The sequence below is a fragment of the Leucoraja erinacea genome, chromosome 13 (genome assembly GCF_028641065.1).
Source record: "Leucoraja erinacea ecotype New England chromosome 13, Leri_hhj_1, whole genome shotgun sequence".
Classification (NCBI taxonomy): Eukaryota; Metazoa; Chordata; class Chondrichthyes; order Rajiformes; family Rajidae; genus Leucoraja; species Leucoraja erinaceus.
In genome coordinates, this window is record NC_073389.1 from 25,267,273 (window position 1) to 25,284,323 (window position 17,051).

General features: G+C 41.1%; 1 protein-coding gene across 1 annotated transcript in view; it reads right to left on the reverse strand.

The window, feature by feature from the left end:
• The window catches only part of LOC129702708 (peripheral plasma membrane protein CASK), a 255,618-nt gene that overhangs the window by 182,630 nt on the left and 55,937 nt on the right, over positions 1–17,051 (reverse strand). Inside the window, exons 2-4 of the mRNA XM_055644636.1 lie at positions 11,209–11,321; positions 2,858–2,963; positions 310–387 (exon numbers count right to left, since the gene is read on the reverse strand). Of these exons, the coding sequence (XP_055500611.1) occupies positions 310–387; positions 2,858–2,963; positions 11,209–11,321 (297 nt within the window). The remainder of the gene's footprint in view (positions 1–309; positions 388–2,857; positions 2,964–11,208; positions 11,322–17,051) is intronic.

The following is a 17,051-nucleotide window of genomic DNA, read 5'->3' on the forward strand; positions in this document are numbered from 1 at the left end:
TTGATAAACAGATGGGTCTTTGTCCCAAACATTATGGAAGTAACTGTATTAATTTGCGAAGAATTCATCTTGCACAATGTGCAACAAATCCTAAACTATATTATTTGAATTCACATGAACAATTTTGGTATTTGCTGTGGCAGAGAAAGACCCTATTTTGTAAATAAGAAATACAACCTAGAATCTCTTACTGCACATTACTGCAGCAATATATTTTAGTGACAATTAATTAATTAATTAATTCAAAACTAGTGCCTGCCCATACAATAAGATTTAACAATGAGGTATTTTTAATGCTAAGGTACATACCTGGCAACAGCTTCACTGTAAACAAAACCTGCATCTGCTCTTTTCACAATTTCAAAGCAGAGGTCTGCACCATCCATACTAAAATTAAAGAAACACAAATTTAATAGTATGTTGGAAACTAACAAATCTTAATTCTTTGCACATGTGGAAGCTAGCTTCAGTTTGTCACACCATGCCGTAGATTGAGAGGAATATGTTGTCCGATTGTGTGCAATTATTCTGCATGCTAACGTAGCACATGGTGCATTTCATAGTGTTATGTTCAGCTACTTATGCTGCTTCCTTTGTCAAAAACAGTTAAAAAACACTAAAACAACCAATAATTAATAACCATTGCAAGATAATGAATGGTCTGTGAGTTTTGACAATTTTGGTTGTGCTCCAGAAAACATTAGTTTGTAAAGCCTATAATTTATTTCTTTAAGAAAAAAACAATAGTTCACAGTAAATTAGCACTTTGGTCCCCGAATGGGAAACCTTTGTGAGAATAAAAGGTAGCATAGCAGTGCCTCTTTTTAATCTTCCTGGTTTACCCCGCTACACACACTTTTCTTTCAATTACTCCACCTCTGTCACCCAGTTCTTCCCACCCACCCCCATATTTTTCTTCAACACATTTCTCCCCCCAACTCTATTCACTTCTACTCACCATCCCTCCGTTCTACACTACACTTCCCTTGTTCCTTTCATCAAATTCCACCATTTTGGCTTCTTCACTCATCACCTCTAGCTTTGGTAACTGCCTCCATACTTACCTGATTCACCCCCAATTACACCTCCACACATGAATCCACTTATCATTTGCTAACTCTTGCCCTCACCCGATCCTACTAGCTATTTCCCCTCTGCTCCAAAAATAATAAATAACAAAAATAATTACTGCAGTAGTGATTTGGCATTTAATCCATTTAAATTTAAATGCATTGGTGAACTTAGTTGCCCAATGGTATCAGCGACCTGACCACTCCCATCCGGCCCCCAGACATACAAGCATGGCATCTGAAAGCATTAGTGAGGCTCATTGTAGAACAAGGTGAAAGACCCAAGAACAAAACTCTCAGTTCAGAGTGGCATGAAGGGCTGCTCTGCACATTTTCAGAGTCATGGCTCACCTCAACTTAGACATATCACACCAAACCAAAAAGTTTTGCTGTCCACTGCATGGATTATTTGGCTACATTAAGAAAATGAAGAGGTTAAGGTGTCTGCTTCATGATGAGCTCATCATGGTACTCAGATGTGGCAGTCTTATCCCATCCCTACTGCCATAACCTAGAATGTCTGGTGCTTAAATGCCGACCATTCAACCTACCGAGAGCTCTTTGCTATCATCCTGACTCAGGCAAATATCAAACTTGTTCAACAAATTGATCGCTGCGATTAATAAACACAAAATGGCACAATCCAGAACCTTCATCATCTTTGCTGGAGATTTATGCTGAACTACCATCAACAAATCACCCTTCAACACCAGAGAACCCAACAGACTTGTCCACTGCTCTATGACCATCAAGAATGCCTACCGCTCCATCTCCGTCCCACACTTTAGAAAATCTGACCATCTGGCTCTGCTTCATCTTTCTGTGTGCAACATCGGCAAAGAGGACCACGAAGAGACGATTGTAGAGACAGGTGAGCAGTTCCAAATAGGTGGCCAGGGCCATGTTCAAACATTTGTCAGCAGGTCCGAATGAATATGCCACAGTCACACCAACTTCATAAAGAAATGTGCCTTCAAAACCCATTCTGAGTCTTTCACAACCAGAAACCCAAGATGAACCAGGAGACTTATTATCTGCTGAGGGATGGATCTGGGGTATTTACAACTGGCTAGCCAAAGTTACACAAGTCCAAATACAACCCCCTGAAGGCCATTGTGAGCGTGCAAAGACTGCCCTGGACTCAGCTGGAGTCACAGATGGGCACTCAATGATGTGACAGGGCTTGCATGCATCCATTTCCTACAATGTGAAACAGCTTTCAGTAAGTGGCAACAATGCATCACGTTTGGATTCACAATGTCTTTTGTGCACTCTTTGGAAAAAAAACAAATGACATACCTACACGAGCTCCCACAGCCTGACAACCCTGTGATCTTAGTCTCTGACACCGATGCAGAGCATTCTTCAGGATGGAGAATCCACACAAGCATCCAACTCAGAAGGTGTTTCTGGCCGAATACTAAAGATCTGTATACACCAAAATGGTTGGAGTATTCAAGAAAATCTTCCCCTCTTGCTTCTATGGTCCTATATTCCCACCTGCTTCAAAAGCGCATCTATCATACTAGGCCCAAGAGCATGGTGACTTGTCCTAATTGCTATCATGCAATAGAATTTACATCCCCCGTAATGAAGTGCCTCAATGGTGATTAATGTTAGTTAAAGAGGAAGTTTGGAAAACCCGTACCAGTTTTCATTGGTGGGTCAGCAGCGGAGAATGCTAGCAGCTATAAATTCCTGGATGTTGTAGCTCGGATGACCCATCCTGAGTCCAGCACACAGATGGCTTTACAACATACAAAAACTAAAATGCAAATGAAACTTACAATTCGAAGACCATATAGAGCATTCCATCTGAGCTGTATGTTTCCAATAGTTCTACAATGTGTGGATGTTTCAGCATGTGGCATATACTTGCTTCCCTCTTTAAATCTGAGAAAAGGAAAATATCACTAATTATTAATCCATCATCATATCTAAATAATGGGACATGTTGTTTAGGAATATTTAGAAATTGCAGTGTTCTGGCTATCACAAATAAAGTAAATCTATAAATTCTAAGTGCTCCCATAAGCAACACAGGAAGTGCACATATATAATTCAAGCACCTCACTTTCATTTAGAACTGATCAAACAACCTGAATTACTTCAAAGAGACACAGACTCAAGAACAAAGAAAATCACTATACACCAGGAAGTTATATCAGAAACTTGCTGCCTATCTCATGTAGGAAAGACAAGAGGGTCGTTGATGAATCTTTATGACTGTTTTTAGGGCATAATTAGATTAATACAGTTAAATTTTATAATTCTAGCAAAGCTATGTGCATTCACTAACATGTGCAACACAACACAATTAAATATAAATCGACTTGAACCAATTGAAGTTTAAAAAAACTGGATAGGAAGCTCATCATGATCCTGAATTCCCATAGCGAAGAAACCAGTGGTTGCCTGCCTAAATGACTACCGCCCTGTCGCCTTGACCCCAATAATAATGAAGTGTTTTGAACGCCTGGTGAAACCCCACATTACTGCCAGCCTCCCCTCATCGTTAGATCCCCTACAGTTTGCCTATCGCCCCAACCGCTCTACAGAGGATGCCATCTCCACCACGCTGCACACAGTAATCGCGCATCTGGAACACAAGAACACATACGCCAGAATCCTGTACATTGACTTTAGCTCAGCGTTTAATACCATCATCCCACAGAGACTTGTGGAGAAACTAACCCTGCTGGGCCTCAACACCACCCTGTGTCACTGGATCTTGGACTTTCTCACAGAGAGACCGCAGTCAGTCCGTGTTGGCAAGAACACTTCAGGCTCGATCACGCTGAGCACTGGCTCCCCTCAAGGCTGTGTGCTCAGCCCGCTGTTGTTCACACTGCTCACACATGACTGTGCTGCCAGATTCAGGGACAATAAAATCATAAAGTTCGCGGACGACACTACAGTGGTGGGACTCATCAGTGGAGATGACGAAACAAGGTACAGGGAGGAAGTAGAACAACTGGTGGACTGGTGCGGCAAAAATAACCTGGAATTGAATGTCGAAAAAACTAAGGAGATGGTTGTCGACTTCAGGAGGGCGCAGCCAGAGCATACACCGCTCAACATTAGTGGCACTGCAGTGGAGAGAGTGGAGAGCATAAAGTTCCTCGGTGTGCAGATAACGGACAACCTCACCTGGTCCAGGAACACCACTGGGACCGTCAAATGGGCCCATCAGCGACTGCACTTCCTGAGGAAACTAAAACAGGCCTCACTCCCCACCAACATCCTCAGGACTCTCTACAGGGGCACGGTGGAGTCTGTACTCACGTACTGCATCAATACGTGGTACTGCACCTGCAAACTGCTCGGACAGGAAGGCTCTGCAGAGGGTAGTGAGGGGGAGCAGAGAGGATTATTGGCGTCTCCCTACCCTCGGTACAAGAACTGTTCCAGCGCCGCTGTCTGAAGAAAGCACAGAGAATTGCCAAGGACAAACTGCACCCCCTCCACACACACCTGGATCTCTTGCCATCAGGCAAGAGATATCGAAGCATCAAAGCCCGGACTACGAGGCTGCTAAACAGCTTCCTACCACAGGCTGTGAGGCTGCTAAACAGTCACTCTGCACTCACAGTCACTTGACTTGACTTGACTCTGCGGCTGGCACGGACACTTTAATAACTGGCACTGGCCACTCAAATCAGCGGCCCCGGACATTTTTTTATGATTGGTTTACTGTTTTTAACATTGTGTTTTTTACCTGATTTTAACTATTTATTCTGTTCCATCAGGGACTGGATTGTTTTTTTTTAGTGTTATTATGTGAGAAGTGTTTTAAATTTCATGTGCGAGGCTCCGCTATTCACTGGGAAACGTCTTTTCATTTTGCACTGTACTTGTTGCTTGCAAGATGACAATAAAGGTTGATTGATTGATTGATTGATTGATTGAATTGGATGAGCTCCATCTGCCATTGATTTGGCAATGTTCCTGCAGAATAACAATCGTAGTTTGGTGGTCAACTCCATGTTGAATGTCTTCAATACTGTGCCAATATTGCATTGTGAGATTAGTGTGTCCTCTCCAAAGTACAAGCCTGAACTGCCCAAAGGTCAAAATTCCCTCATAATTTCCACCTGTGTAAAAAAAAAAGTTTGGCATAGACCTGTTTGCAGGAGTACCAGAAAGATGACCTCTTTTGGCACTAGTGTAACCTAACCTGGCAAAGGATCCATGAGCACAATATCCAAGATAACTGCAAGTTGATGTTCTCCTATTAACCACATGTAGAGACGAGCTGCAGAAATGACAGGTTCACCAGCTGGAATTTGTCACCAAGTTTGTGACTTCCATTGTAATTTCGAGTACCTCTAAGACAACTGGTGTGAATTACACCTGGTCGACATACGAAAGTGGCTGAATGCAAATATCTTCAAAATCAAATCCAGTCCATGACATTCACACTGCACCTTCCAGAATTTAGAATTTCTGTAGTATAGCCTGCTCAAAAATGCAGAAACATAGAATGCTGTTCAATTAAGGTTTAAATCTTACCCGAGTTTATAATCACCCGTATGTCTTTTATGCCCAGAATTTCACCTTTCAAGGTGGAGCTTTTTTTCCCTTACATGCGCTTGCAAAATATATTACTAAATCGACAATGCTGGATAGCTGTTACTAACATTTGCCCAATGTATATTATTTGTGGACAAATTAGAGGCAGAATCCTTACTATATTTAAAATGCACGATGTGTACTTGAGCAGTGACCTGAAGGTATGGACGTAATACTATAAGGTGAGATCATATTGGTTACACAAATGGTGGCAAAGTGGTAGAGTTGCTGCGCAGAGACTCAGGTTCGATCCTGACTATCGGTGCTGTCTATAAGGAGTTTGTACGCTCTCCCTGTGACTGTGTGGATTTTCTCCAGGTTTTCTGGTTTCCTCCCACACTCCAAAAGGGTGCAGGTTTGTAGGTTAACTGACTTCTGCAAACTGTGCCCAGTGTGTAAGATAGAACTAGTGAACGGGTGTTCACTGGTTGGCAAGTACTCGGTGGGCCGGTTTCCACGCTATATCTCTAAGTTAAGCTAAACTGCTTTTGACTGCCAGAGATAAAATGGGTTGAATGGCCTCCTCCTGTGTCAAATATTCTATAATTTTATACAGCAGACGAGGCTGCCATTTGCTCTGTGTGTCTATCACAGCTCTTGAAAGAATTAATCAGATAGTTTGTTGGCTCTTTTCTACAACAGTGCTAACTTTTTTCCCCTAACTAATCATCCCATTATCCTTTGAACATTAACAAATGTGCTTCTGTCACCCCCAGGCAATGTATTCCACATTATAACAATTTGTTTCATTAAAGGAAAGCAAACTCAACATCTTGGCTTCATTATCTAAATTTTTGAAAATCACTAATGAGGTTAGAAACAGCTTCATATTATATAATCTACAAAAAATCCTCAATGACTTTGAATAATAATACTATTATATCTTGTAAATACCTTCTCTGATTTTAGGGGAAAACCAAACTTTTCTATTTTTGTCACATTTCTGAAGCTCTATAAACCTGGTGATATTCTTGTCAATCTTCTCTGCATCCATTTCAATCCTTGACATTTTTTCTCCAGTGCGATGTCCAGAAAGCAAAGCAAGAATTTCATTGTCCTATCAGGGACACATGACAATAAACTCACTTGAACTTGAGAAGTAAACACAGCCTGCTCTGTAAAGCAGGTTCATCAAGGGCACAGCGCTCCTTTCCATTGAAAACAACTATGAGGTGCCACCTTGAGGCAGCATTGATCATCAAGAATCCTCACCATCTGGCCCATGCTCTCTTCTCACTGCTACCATCCAGCAGGAGGGGCAGAAACCTGAAGTCCCACACCGCCAGGATTCAGGACCAGCGACTTTCCAACAACTATCAGGTTCCTGTGACAATCCTAATCCTCGACCATGGACTTGTCTCATTTTATAATTGTTTTTGTCTATTTTTTTTGCACATTTTTCATTCTTTAATGTATATCTATAATTTGTTTTTGTGCATTTAACTGAACCTGTATGCCAATGAAGCAGTTGCATCCGAGATTTTTCATTGTTTCAAGAACGGCCCCCAGGTAATAGTAACTTCTCTTTTCATCTAACCTTTGTTTCTAATTGTGTTTCAATGTCCTCATCACATCCATTCTTTCTTCCTCTAATCGTGCTCTCCCTTTAACGTAACTGACACCAACTCCCCCATTTCCTCAGGAGCAAATTTGAGTAGAAAATAGGATGTATTCACTGGAAATAGTGGGGAAAGAAGAGAGAAATAAGGGAGTGCAGAGGAAAAAGGGAACTTGTGCACCCCTTTTGTGCCTTCCTTTCATTAAACAAATTGTATTCTCACAATAATGGAAAATTTACTTGTTTGCAAAAGTTGATTTGGAGAGAGAGGGGAAGAGAGAGAGGGAGAGAGAGGAGAGCGAGGGGAGGAGGGAGAGGAGGGAGAGAGAGGGGGGGAGAGGGGGGGGGGGGGGGTTGAGAGAGAGGGAGAGAGGGGGTTGAGTGAGAGGGTTGAGAGGGAGAGAGGGGGTTGAGAGGGGGGTTGTTTAATGCTTGGCATGAATTCAGTAGGCGAATGAGCCTGTTTCTAAGCTGTATGACTCTACAGCACTGAGATTGACAATTATTTTTCCCCGGGATAAGGATCATTCTTTGAAGAGCACTTGAGGAAGTTTCTCCCGCACACTGTGTTTAGATGACAGATGATTTCACTAGGACGTTAGTAGTTGAAAGGGACTGACTGATTAGATGTCCAGTCATTGTTTTCACTTTGAGACATAATTTTTTGGTGACTAAAGACAAGATGATATAGAAACATAGAAAATAGATGCAGGAGTAGGCCATTCGGCCCTTCAAGCCTGCACCGTCATTCAATATGATCATGGCTGATCATCCAACTCAGTGTCCTGTACCTGCCTTCTCTCCATATCCCCTGATCCCTTTAGCCACAAGGGCCACATCTAACTCCCTCTTAAATATAGCCAATGAACTGCTTCAACTGCCTTCTGTGGCAGAGAATTCCACAGATTCACCACTCTGTGTGAAAAAAGTTGTTCTCATTTCGGTCCTAAAAGACTTCCCCCTTATCCTTAAACTGTGTCCCCTTGTTCTGGACTTCCCCAACATCGGGAAAAATCTTCCTGCATCTAACCTGTCCAAGCCCTTAAGAATTTTGTACGTTTCTATAAGATCCCCCCTCAATCTTCTAAATTCTAGCGAGTACAAGCCGAGTTTATCCAGTCTTTCTTCATATGAAAGTCCTGCCAGTCTGGTGAACCTTCTCTGTACTCCCTCTATGGGAAGAATGTCTTTCCTCAGATTAGGAGACCAAAACTGTACACAATACTCCAGGTGTGGTCTCACCAAGGCCCTGTCCAACTGCAGTAGAAACTCCCTGCTCCTATACTCAAATCCTTTTGCTATGAATGCTAACATACCATTTGCTTTCTTCACTGCCTGCTGCACCTGCATGCCTACTTTCAATGACTGGTGTACCATGACACCCAGGTCATGGATATGGTGGATGTGGGGGTATGATGGAAAAATGGACAAGCACAGATCTATCTATGACAGTAAAGGGTTATTATACTTTTTCTTATAGAAATGCATTTGTGGTTGCATTTTTTAAACCGGTATGTGATAAATGATAGTTACATGGAGGATAAATTACGTTATTCATTTAACAGTGAATACAAAATAACATTTAATTCAATGTAAATTCCAAACAGACCAGGGCAGCACTGTGGCACAGTTAGCTGAGCTATAGTCTCACAGTACAAGCTACTACAATTCAATTCTGGCCTTTGGTGTGGTGAGTTTGCACAATCTCCCTATGACTGTGCAGGTTTCTTAAATGTACACGACACCTCAAACATGTTGAACTTCCCTTGTTCCTTTCAGCTTTGTACTGTCTTGAAAAGCCAAGCAGGAAAACTTGGAATCATGGAATATAATCATGTGGACCAAGTACAAGCTATAAAGACATAGTACATGATAGGATGTGCAGGTGACAGATTGCAGATTCTGGTTTACACCAAAGATAGACAAAATGCTGGAGTAACTCAGCAGGACAGGCAGCATCTCTGGGTAAAAGGAACGTCAAGGGTCAAGACCCTTCTTCAGACGGAGGATAAGATATCTGGCTTAGGCTGCATCCTACTGAGCTCTCTCGGAAGCAAAGAGAGCCATCACCCATCACAAATAATAAATCCATGTGAAATGAATTGCTGAACAATCTGTCAGTTCCCACTCCTTTGCAGTTTAAACTCGTCTCTACTGATCCTGCCTAATTTTAATCAAGAATAATCCATTCTAATTGGCAAGCAATGTCATGTCCTCCATTTACATCATTGTTTTCAAGGACTGGAGATAACAGTAATTATGCATATACTTAAAAGGGATTTTCCAGTTAAATGTTATTTAAACCTTAATGAGGTCTCCTGCAGCTTCATCCATTCTCTTAACAGGTAATAAAATTAAGACTTGAATATTAGAATTTAAGCTCTTAACATAGGAAATACGTTGGAAATGAAATGTTTCAGTTTAATTGGAAATTATATATCCCAGTAGAAGCATAGATAACCAATAAAAACATAATTCTTATTTTACTGTCACTATAAAGTCCATATGCATTCTAACTTTTAATATATGTACATATAAACATCCTTAAATTAGAGAAAAGATAACTTTTTTTTAAATATGAAATTAAAATTAAGTTTTAGTAGTTGTGACCACACTCCAACAATTTTATAACCCTCCTACATCAACCTGGGGAATTTTCCTTATGCTTTGAAAAACAACTACTTCTGCAACAAGATGTCCAAGTTGTGGTTACCCTGTTATAAAGAAGCTGGAAAGGGCGCAGAGAAGATTTATGAGGATGTTGCCAGGACTCAAGGGCCTCATCTATAGGGAGAGGTTGAGCAGGCAAGGATTCTATTTCTTGGAGCGCAGGGGGATAAAGGGTGATCTTTTAGAGGTGTGTAAGATCATGAGTGCAATAGATTGGGTAGGAATAGAAGGCACAGAGACATATACCTAGAGTAGGGGAATTAAAATCCAGTGGATATGGGTTTTTGAGGGGGGGGGGGGGGGGGGAAAGAAAGAGGGGTAAAGATTTAAAAGGAACCCGAGAGGCAACTTTTTTTTTTACACAAAGGGTGGTAGCAGTGTTACACAAAGGGTGATAGCAAGTACCATACAACGTTTTAAAAAAACACTTGGACAGGTACATGGATAGGATAGATTTAGAGGGATATGGGGCAAAAGGAGGCAATTTTTTTTTTCCCGAATTGGACCTGGGTTTTTATCCGTTTTTTTGCCTCCCCCAGGAGATCACGAGGTTCTTGGGGTGGAGAGGGGTGATAGCGGTATAAAGGGGAGGGTAGTGTCTTGTGTTCTGTGTCTTGTGTCTACTGTTTGTGGGTAAGTGTGTCTGTTTAGTGTTCAGCCATGAGCGAATGGCGGTGCGGGCTCGATGGACCTGGTGGTCTGCTCTCGCACCTACTTTCTATGTTTCTGTGTTTCTATGTTAGGTGAGACTAATGTAGGTGGGGCCTGTAGGTCAGTGTGGGCAAACTATGCCCAAGGGCCTATTTCCATGCTGTATGACTCCATGCCAGCCACGATATCCTATCCAAGCCATTTACCCATGTTTAGCCCATATCCCTCTAAACCTTTCCTATCCATTTACTTGTCAAAGTGGCTTTTAAATGCTGTTATAGTACCTACCTCAACTACGTCCTCTGGTCACTTGTTCCATATATCCACCACCCTCTGACTTTTTAGTTATATAAACAAAAGTGCTTTTATTCATTAACCTCTTAGGCCACAACCATCTATTTGGGATTATTTTCTCCCTCAGCACTTGAAGAGGAAACATTTATTTTTAAAATCACACCACATGGGTGATAACATGCTTATTGGTTAAATCTAATTGGCATGGTGGCACAGCGGTAGTGTTGGCGAAGATTTTGTGAATCCCAAAATACTGGGGCGCGGCGCGCAACCGCACGTCACAGCCTACGCCACCACGCGCTCGTAATGCACGCCATGCGCGCGTCACGACGAGCACGTCATGCGTCGTGACGCGTAAATTATGTCGCGAAATGCAGAAACCAATTCACATACCTTCTGTACTCAGGCCTGGACTGGAAGTGAATTTCGCAACGTCAACAATCTTCACGGCAAATTGCTGTCCTGTTTCTCTGTTAATACATCGCCGCACAACACTGAATGGTCCTCTGAAATTCAAAAAGATACAGAATTTAACCATGTATAATAAATTTATAGGCTTTTTTTAAAAAGGCCAATAGGTACTAAATGCTCAAAAGGAAGCTGAATTAATGATCACAGGCACCATGAGCGAACTGTACATTCAAGCCTACAGAAGATCAATATAAATTAAAAAATTACAAGAATTTGCTTTCATCAATATATTTGTACACAACGCAGATTATCCTCTTACACTACTTTTACATTGCAGCTAATTTGCAATAAAATGTTATTTGCGATGTCCTCATTATCTAAATGCAGCAATCAGATTTCGGGAGACAACTAAAAAACGATCTGAATGTAATTTTAAAAGAACAAATCAAGTAAGTAATTAGTAAGTAATTTTTATTTATATAGCACTTTTAAATCAAATGTTGAAGCCAAAGTGCTTCACAGAGAAAAAAAAAATTAGATTACCATACATCCATATAAAATAAAAAAGAAGAAAAAAAGACACAATACACCATAGGATTCAACCTGAACGTTCACACCCCCCCCCCCCCCCCCCCCCCCCCCCCCCCCCCCTCCCCAACAGCAGAATCAACACTTTCCACAGTGAGGGACGGCACAAAAAAAGTCCAGTCCTCCTCCTCCTCCTAGTCTATCAAAGCATTAATGATTTAATTAGATTAATTTCCGACTTATTCAGTTGACTATAAGGAACTCTGCCATTCGACTCATTGTATGTGATCTTTTATTTTGTATTAACCAGCTCATTTGTCAAATAGCATGCTAATTCTATAGAATATTCAAAGAACAGATGATTGTTACATAACCAGCATTTTATTAAGTACATGCACTAGGAGAAACTCAATAATAAATTTATAGGCATTGGGTATCAACATATCATTGTCCGATGTAGGTGACCATTTGACCCATTGAATCAATGCCGGCTCTCAGAGCCATCTCAGTAATCCTATTCCCCCACTTCTATCTGCAACCTATTTTCTCTCTAATTAATTCCTCATAGCCCCACCCAACTCACACGTTTACACTGAAACACAAAGGAGTAATTTACATAAGCAATTAACTTTGGGATGTGGAAGGAAATGAAAGCAACCTGGGGAAGACCACATTCTTACAGGAAAAACCTGCAAATTTCAAACAAGCAGTGGAGGTCAGGATTGAAGCCAGGCTGCAGGAAATGCGAGGCAGTTGCTGCATCTGCTGTGCAGGAGCAGCTCATCAGTAAAGATGCTCATCCCAACCCTAATACACAGACTTAGACTAGTGCTGAGTTGCATATATTCCATCAAGATGTGATGGTTTAACAATAAGTGGTTTTGTCGTGAATATTTCTGCAATTACTAATGTATGGCGGCCCCATGGTGGTTAGCCACTCGTGGTACGAAACCTTGGCTCTGGAGGTTGGATCACGTGACCTGGTTTAGCGGGAAGAGCTGGTCACGGGTCTCCCTTGGGGTATATATGCTGGTGGTAACACCTTTGCCCCTTGTTGTGGTTCTGAGAGGCGTTCTGTGTAAATCTAATAAAGATCACTTGTTTGACAACACGTCTCACTATAAATGGATACTAATACCATGAAGAAATAAAATTAGTAGTTTTAGCTCCTAATTCATTTAAATACAACAGTTCCAGCAAAAAGAAAACATCTAAAAGAGCCATTAAAATCTATAGCCAAGCAGAAGGGACAATTTCAATCGGATTACCTGGTTTTCAACCAGCAGGATACTGTCCAAATAAATGCCTTGTTAATTGAACAGAACAAAGAATTGTGGAAATTATATCATAATTTTTAAATGGTCGACTATTATTGGAACTCTTGAACTATGAAAAATGAAAAGCAACCTATTTGTCATTACAATTAAGGAGTCAATTGGCAGAAATGTGTATTACAAAATACAGCTATTCATTCCCTCCCTCCCTATTCTTGTCTTGTTGAAAAAGTCAAATTCAATTAGTTCCACTTTCCTGCACTTTATCCACAAAAGCTTTATGACACAAAATGCTGGAGTAACTCAGCTGGACAGGCAGCATCTCTGGAGAGAATGAATGGGTGACGTTTCGGGTCGAGACCCTTCTTCAGACTGATATTGGGGAGGGGGCGGGACAGAAATAGAATGTAGTCAGAGGCAGTGAGACTGGTGGGAGTAGGAAGGGGGAAGGGATAGAGAGAGAGGGAAAGGACGGTTTGAAGTTAGATAAGTCAACGTTCATACCGCTGGGGTGTAAGCTACCCAAGCAAAATATGAGGTGCTGTCCGACAATTTGCGCTGGGCCTCACTCTGACAATGGAGGAGGCCCAGGACAGAAAAGTCAGATTGGGAATCGGAGGGGGAGTTAAAGTGCTGAGCAACCAGGAGATCAGATAGGTTAAGGCGGACTGAGTGGAGGAGTTCAGCAAAATGAACGCCGAGCCTGTGCTTGGTCTCGCCGATGTACAGGAGTTGACACCTGGAACAGCCGATACTGTGGATGAGGTTGAAGGAGGTGCAAGTGAACCACTGCCTCACCTGAAAAGACTGTCTGGGTCCTTGGATGGAGTTGAGGGGGGAGGGAAAGGGACAGGTGCTGCATCTCCTGCGGTTGCAGAAAGGGTGGAGATGGGAAGATGTGGCCAGAAATGGGATCCCACTGGAAGTGCGAAAATGTTGGTGGATTATCTGCTGTATGAGACGGCTGATGGGGTGGAAGGTAAAGACAAGGGGGGCTCTGTTCTTGTTACGCATGGGGGGGGGGGGGGGGGGGGGGGGGGGGAAAGCAAGAGCAAAGCTGTGGGATATCACGGAGACCCTAGTGAGATCCTCATCTATAATGGAAGAGGGGAACCCCTGTTTCCTAATGAATGAGGACATCTCCGATTCCCTGGTATGGAAAACCTCATCCTGGGCACAGATTCAGCGAAAACAGAGAAATTGGGAGGAGGGGATAGAGTGTTTACAGGAAGCAGGGTCGGAGGTGTAGTCTAGAGAGCTATGGGAGTCAGTGGGATTGTAGATGTCGGTCAATAGTCAGTCTCCTGTGATGAGATCTAGATATGGTAGGGCGATGTCGGAGATGGTCCAGGTGAATTTGAGTGCAGAATGGAAGTTAGTGGTGAAATGGATGAAGTCAGTGAGATCTGCATGGGTGCATGGGTCCAAGTGAATAGGTTATTTCTGTTCAATTTTTTTCCACCCTTTCAGGAATTGCATTCCAGATCATGATTAATTTCGCAAAATAAATTATTTTCTCGTTCTTATGCCAGATACCTTCAATCAATAACCTCTGGTCAGCATTCCAATTGCAAATGGATACAGCTTCTATAAAAACAATGCATTTTCCACTACATGCACTGTGTAGTCTTAAACCTGCCACTGAAGATATTGAATACCACCATTGGGTCAAGAAGATTACTAGTGTTGCTAGTAATCTACTAGATTACATTCTCAGATCACATATATTGCAAAATCAAAATGGAAAATGCAAGAAGATGCTTACTGCATCATTAAAATGCTAAGCAACTAGAAAATGGATGTCTTGTTTTATCAAAACTACCCTCATCATTAAGAACAGTCGAGAAGGACATTATGGAATTTATACTGCAGGGCGAGCGCCAAATATCTTCCGTTCACCAGCATAAACGACTGTGCTTCATAGTTTTATCTCACGCATTTAATGATAGAATTTAGTCTTGTCATACAAAAAGTTGCTTTTTAAAAAATATAGCTGCTTTGGGAAAAATTCACTCATTACGATAAATTTGATATTTAGAGTCTTAGAGTAATAGTGTGGAAACAGGCCCTTCGGCCAAACTCGCCCACACCGGCCAACATGTCTCAGCTACACGAGTCCCGTATCCCTCCAAACCTGTCCTATCCATGTACCTGTCTAACTGTTTCTTGAATGCTGCGATAGTCCATGCCGCAACTACCTCCTCTGGCAGCTGATTCTATACACCCACCACACTTTGTGTGAAAAAGTTACCCGCCAGTCCTATTCTGATATAAACTTAAACATTTATTTAGAAATAACTGGTGTCAGTTTTTTTTAAATTATGGAAGAGAAATTGAATATAAATCTGTAAATAGATTGGGAAGGTAATTAGAAACTATTATCCACATGATTGTAATTACTTATCATTAATCGGGATAGGGAAGGAGTAAACAGAGCAATGGTGAATATGCATCAGGAAGTTGGAGTTTTTTTGTATACGAGTGTGAGTAACTCCTTGACATAATGAATCAGTTCTGGACAGATGTGCCAGCATTTGCCCATAAAAATGATTTTAGAATATAATAATGAAAAATGTAACTGCTCTTTCAATGAGGAAAGAAAATACACAAATGAGAGAGGTTTTGAGGTAGACATTAAGGTGATAAACCTGTAAAAAATGTAATGGAATACCATTTTATGGCAAGATATATGCATTTAAAAGTTGACATAAAATCAAATCTATATATAGAATTAAAATCAGAGCACTTGGAGTATCATAGCTCTCCTTATGAAATTAATTGAAACTGTAAAGCATACAATTTAGATTCAGTTTAGTTTAGAGATACAGTGCAGAAACAGGCCCTTCGGCCCATCGAGGCTGATCACCAATCACCTGTTGACACTTTCTCATCCATTTCATACATATTCAGGGCAATTTACAGAGATCAATTAATCTACAACCCCATAACGCTTTGGGATGTGGGAGGAAACCAGAGCACCCAGAGAAATCCATGCAATCACAGGAAGAAGGTGCAGACACCACACAGACAGCACGTGATTGTTCATATTTATTGTATTCTACATCAAGAACAAAGGAACATTGTCATAATCTGCAAGTATTATACTGAATGCTTCAACACAGAGAATTTTATGTCTTCTCTAAAATAAGGACATGGATTTGCACAAATATATTAATTTGTTTGCTTTCTCCAGTAATCTGTGCAGAACTGCAGAAATGTTCCACATTTATTGATTTAAAAAAAAAAGTTTTTACTTGGTCTAAATTAAGGGCATGTATTGTTTGTTTTCTTGCTATTCTTCTCAAACCATCATTCTTCCTTCAAAACCAACACCTACTCTAATCCTCTTGCTCTGAGCTAAGAACATAGCATTCACACTAGTTCCTTCCATTCACAATGCAAAACTGGAGGGATTGGAATAAACTACCTAAATTACGGAGAATCAAATTCATATTATAAATGATCAGTGACAACTGATCAGTGACATGTTGTTAAATTTCAGAAATTGATTACTCACCCCACAATATTTTCTGCTCATTTCCCAGTTCTGCCCTTACACGGTTCTTTAAATTATGTCTAAGCACAGGCAATACATCTCAAACACTAATATGCCTTCAGTAAAACAAAACAAAAGAAGATAGGTTCCAAGGAATGACAAACAAGATAATCTTTCACACTATTTCACTTTGCAACACCATTACTTAAAGTTGTCAAATAGTTTCATTGTACGATTACATTGGATTAGAAACATAGAAAATAGCTGCAGGAGTCGGCCATTCGGCCCTTTGAGCCATTCAGTATGATCATGACTGATCATCCCTTGATTCCGTTAGTTTCATGTATTTTGTGTTTTTATAACTGTTGGTAGATCAATTTCCCTCCTGGGATAATATAGTCCTTCGTAGTTCAGAGCTTATTCGTTATGTTTAATAGCCTGATGGCTGTCAGGAAGAAGCTGTTCCTTAATGTGGATGTTACAGTTTTCAGTTTACAAAAGTCAGACATGACTCCAGAAGTCGGGCA